The sequence below is a fragment of the Athene cunicularia genome (genome assembly GCF_003259725.1).
Source record: "Athene cunicularia isolate RWA chromosome 3 unlocalized genomic scaffold, athCun1 chr3_part1, whole genome shotgun sequence".
Classification (NCBI taxonomy): Eukaryota; Metazoa; Chordata; class Aves; order Strigiformes; family Strigidae; genus Athene; species Athene cunicularia.
The window spans coordinates 54,002,091-54,006,827 of NW_020799097.1; the positions used below are offsets into that span (position 1 = coordinate 54,002,091).

General features: G+C 50.8%; 1 protein-coding gene across 1 annotated transcript; it reads left to right on the forward strand.

Moving 5' to 3' along the window:
- Positions 1-2,896: 2,896 nt before the first annotated feature.
- VGLL2 (vestigial like family member 2) lies at positions 2,897-4,737 on the forward strand. Its single transcript, XM_026844524.1, has 3 exons — positions 2,897-2,912; positions 3,131-3,646; positions 4,634-4,737. Exons 1-3 carry the CDS (start codon positions 2,897-2,899, stop codon positions 4,675-4,677), a joined length of 576 nt encoding a protein of 191 aa, XP_026700325.1. The 3' UTR covers positions 4,678-4,737.

Consider the following 4,737-nt stretch of genomic DNA (forward strand, 5'->3'; position numbering starts at 1 on the left):
GGTTCAGGCCCAGCACCACTCCCCACCAGAGCAAATTTTGTGTCGGTGGTCAAGAAGCAAAGGGGGAGAAGAACTGTGGGTATTAGGCCTTAAAAAAAAGAAATGTATCTTATACTCTCACATTTTATTTCTCCTGAGTAGCAAGCAAATAGCCACCGTACAGGGAAGGACTCACTCCGTGGCTGGCTTCCAAAATAAGGCAGTCAGCTAAGGAACGCCCCTCCGCCGCGCCGCCCAGGCAGCAGGGGAGGCTGAGGGACCTCACTTGGGGCGATGGGATCCCAGTTCTCCTGTGTGTCCCTGCTCCTGAGAGGTAAGGAGCTTTTTCGTCACTCAGAGATACGTGCCTATTTCAAAGGCGACATACAAAATAGCTCGTTTCTCAGAAGGCGAGTCTGATTTGAACATGTACTCCAAAGATACAGCACACTTGCCTACTGTTCATACGAGCTCTTCACCCATGACTTCGTGCAATAGCAGAGGTAGGATCTGACATTTGCAAGGCTGAGCATTTGCTTTGTATGAAGAAAAACCCGAATTGAAATAGCAACACGTCCAACTGGGTGCTGAGGTGTGACAGATGGTTTAGATTGTGACCCCAGGACAATCTCCCCTTGAGGGCTGAATTTAGGGGTTTTACCTCACACTCCAGTATATGTCAGGGATATCAGGTCTGATGTGGCTTGAATTGAACTCAGTTTCTTTTATAAACATCTATTTGATTGTAAAACTGTCCAATGTAAGACGCAAGCAAACTTTGGTGCCTTAATACAGAGCCATACAAACATTACTGCAAAAGTGCTGACGTTGTTTTGACTTCTCGGTGCACTTTGTGAAATCAGCCCTGGTATAGGAAATTATCCTGGAAACCAAGGGTGAGAAACTATATTCACTAACGATCTCACTGCGTATTTACAATTATATGAAAATAGTTTTTCTTGGTCCTAACTAAAGAATTTTAGGTGGGTTGAGTCACACAAGGAACTACAAAGGCTTGGAAAAAAACAGCTGAGATATCTCAGAGAGAAAATTATGACAGCAATGAAGGAAAGCACAGTTTTAGGAAGGGCATGGGTTAAGGACTGGCTGTGTACCATTAAAACACTGGCATGGGCCTGCTCCTACGATCATACACTGGTAATGTTTCACAGCAGTAATGCAAAAAGACAGTCTTGTTAGGAATAAAGAATGATGGGTTCTGGTACGATGCAGAAAGTTACAACTTGCCTCAGAAAACATTTCTATAAAGCAAGTCAATGTTATTTTCTAACTAAGCTGGAACCTTTCACAAAAGAAGAACTGTGGGTATTAGGCCTTAAAAAAAAGAAATGTATCTTATACTCTCACATTTTATTTCTCCTGAGTAGCAAGCAAATAGCCACCGTACAGGGAAGGACTCACTCCGTGGCTGGCTTCCAAAATAAGGCAGTCAGCTAAGGAACGCCCCTCCGCCGGTCACGGGTCCCTGGCGGGCAGCCCCTAGGAGACGGCAGCCCCGGGCTGGGAGCCGCCAGCAGGCTGACCCTTTTAGGGGGCAAAAAAGGCAAAAAATAAATCGTTCAGTTCACACCGGGCTGCGGGGATCTCGGAGGAAGCAGCCTGGGAGGCGTTCCGGGGAGCTGAATCTTACCTTTAGTCTATAGGAGATTTAGCTGGTGGGGGCTGCAACCAAAAAAGCGGCAGAGGAACCCCCTTGCTGTGGCTGTGGCAAGCACCTCCCTTGCTGACCCCTCTGGGGCAGCTTTAAGTTTGGCGTGGTCATCATCAATGATGGGGATAGAGCAAAAACCAAGGTTGGGAACCATCTCACCAGCTTCCCACCACTGAAAACCAGATAGTGTGTCCCTGTGTCTCTCCCTACATGTATCACCACCCTGATTGCTGCTGGAGCAGAGACAAGGACCCTACTTTTCTGAAAATGAGGGCTTTCAGACCTGCCCACAGCAGCGGCCCTGCATGACAAGGTGCACAGCTCTCTGTAGCCATGCCCGATTTACTCTGGACGAGCCCTTGGGGGTACCCATGGCAGAGGGAAATCACATTCCCCACCCTCTGCCCACCAGGGAGTTAGGGCAGACACTTCTTTTGGGGCAGTTTTGGGGACCCTCCTTTGCAGGGACACCTGCCCAGCTGAGAGCCAGTTTCCCAGCCCCCCCATGAATTGCTGTCAGCAATTTCTAAGAATGAAATAGTAGTTTAAATATTTCACGGGTGAAAGATATTCAGCGCTGGAATTGATGGCAGGAGAGGAGAGTTCTTTGCTTGTCATGAACTGCTTCCCTTTCTCCTGAGTAATACCAGGGTGCAGAGCTGACGTACCTCCCTGGCAAATGAGTATCAGGAGTGCATTTTTATTTGTCTCGGGAACACTGTGCATTCCCAATTAATAATGTGTAATGTCTATCTGTGCTATTAATAATAACTAGTCCACCTTGCATGTTGCTTACCAGGCAAAGAAAATGTAAGGTCCTTGTCCTGTGCCCTGCCAGTCTCCAGATCTGCAGAGCACTTCCGAAATATGTTAGCAATATACCCAAGAAACAGGTGTTAAGTCCTGTGTAATAGATGGGGAATTGCCTTCAGATGTTTAGAAAATTCAGGCTGGTTCATAGTCACATCTCGTGCTGCTCCTGCCCACTTTGAAACTTCACTGAGGCAGCAGCCGCATTTCTGGCAGGGTTGTGCATCCTCCGAGGTGTTGGGTGTAAGTACTTAAACTGGGAGATTACTACAAAAGCAAACAAAAAAAATCAGCCCTGGAAATTGCTGTGGTGCATAAAAGCTCTGACTCCTCAGTTTCCACTACTGAGGAAAAGAGATGTTTCCCACACCTTAGACAACAGCCTTTCCCCTAAATATGTACTAAAAGAAACCTGAAACAAATAGTTTCGGTATCATGGGAAAGATCATGGGTAAGCTCTGGGATAGGGCTGTTAGATAATTAGCTGGAAATGCATCTGTACTTGTTGGGAGCAATTTCTTGTGTTTGGCAGTTGTTTGGGGGATAAAGGGAATGCGAGAGATGGTCTGGGGGGATCTGGGGAGGGGCAGAACCCTAGGGAAAGGAGATCAGGGCTCGATGGGTGTGCTCACTGCTGCCTTTCCTTTCTCTCCCACTCCCTTCACCCAGATGGCTCCTTCCCGATGAACCAGCGCAGCTTCCCACCATCCTTCTGGAACAGCACATACCAGCCTTCCTCGGTCCCAGCCACCCTGAGCAGCCCCCTGGCAGCTGCCGCCCACAGTGAGCTGCCCTTTGCCGCTGCCGCTGCTGACCCCTACGCACCGGCCTCTCTGCATGGCCATCTGCACCAGGGTGGCCCTGAGCCCTGGCACCATGCCCACCACCACCACCACCACCACCACCACCCCTACATCGGCACACAGAGCACTGCCTACGCCCGCCCCGCCACCATGCACGAGGTCTACGGGCCCCACTTCGACCCCCGCTACGGCTCCCTGCTGGTGCCCACCGCCTCCGTCCGCCCCCACCGCCTCACCCCTGCCTCCGTGCCCACACCGGTCAGCCCCCCCTGCGAACTGGGCAAGAGTGAGACGGGCACTGCCGCAGCCTGGACGGCGCCGGGACCCTTCCCCAATGCGGCGGGGGACATGGCACAGAGCCTCGGCCTCAATGTGGATGCAGGTAAAGAGTTGCCTTTGGTTCTTCCAGATCCCCTGGCTCACATGCACTCCTGCCGCCCTCACACAATCCGTAGTAGTAGGGAAGGACCCCTGTGGTGGGGCCGCTGGGGTGCTGCTGTGGGGGAACAAATTGGGGATGGAAGGCCCATGGGAGACACCTGAGCTCTGCCCTGGGTAACCTTGGGGCTCTCAGGCCAGGCTAGTGAGGAAAGGAAGAGGGAGAATGGGACAGGGCAACATAACACACACATACACCCCTCCCAGCAACATCCTTTGAATTTCTGGCACCTGCAAACATGCCCTGAGGTTGCTCTGAGGTACTCTCGTCCTGGCTCTGGCCCTGCTTTTGCCTTGAGCAGTGAGAGCTGGGAGCAGGACAGAGCTGTCCCAAAGGTCACTGCCTGGCTCCCTCCACAGGCTGCCCTGAGGGCAGAAGCGTGGGCAGCCACAGCAGAGCAAGTCATTTCTCGACCCCACACACGTTCATGAACTACCTCTTCTCCTTATTTATTTTTATCTCCCAGTTTTTGAGAGGAAAGCACAATTGCATTTGGTGAGCAAAAAGGACAATGGTTTTCCTCTGGTAGTGGTACCCTATGCCTGATGTGGTGCCTGGAGGTAAGGCTGTGTGGCCATAGTAGTGACAAAAAGATGACACAGGCATAGCCAGCAGTGGTGGTTCCTGAGTCAGTGGCTGTGGGGGCAAGGAAAGCCTGATCTGGTGACAGTTCTCTGTGCTGAAATTGGGTTATTGCAGCCACAAATGTCTCCTTACGGTAGCCTCAATTTAGGCAGAAGGGACGTGTGTCTCTCTCGAGTCTAGCTTGGGCTCTTCTTGCTTCACAGCCAGCCTCCTGGGGCTCCGGGGAGTCCATGCTTTAGACTGATTTTCTGATCTCAGCTGGCAGATATGCAGTTTGTCTTTCTCTGTCCTTAAAAACCTGTACCTATTTTTCTTCTTTCCTTTTTTTCTTCTCTCCGTTTTCAGGTTTGCAGCCTCAGGATAAAAGCAAGGATCTATACTGGTTTTAGAGCTGTCCTTCACTCTTCTTCCCCTGGCTCTCCCCTGTAGATCTCTGCCTGTTAGACAAG

Coding starts and splice junctions, on each gene's coding strand:
- VGLL2 (XM_026844524.1), top strand. Junction 3,647..4,633: donor CGGCCTCAATGTGGATGCAG/GTAAAGAGTTGC, acceptor CTCCGTTTTCAG/GTTTGCAGCCTCAGGATAAA.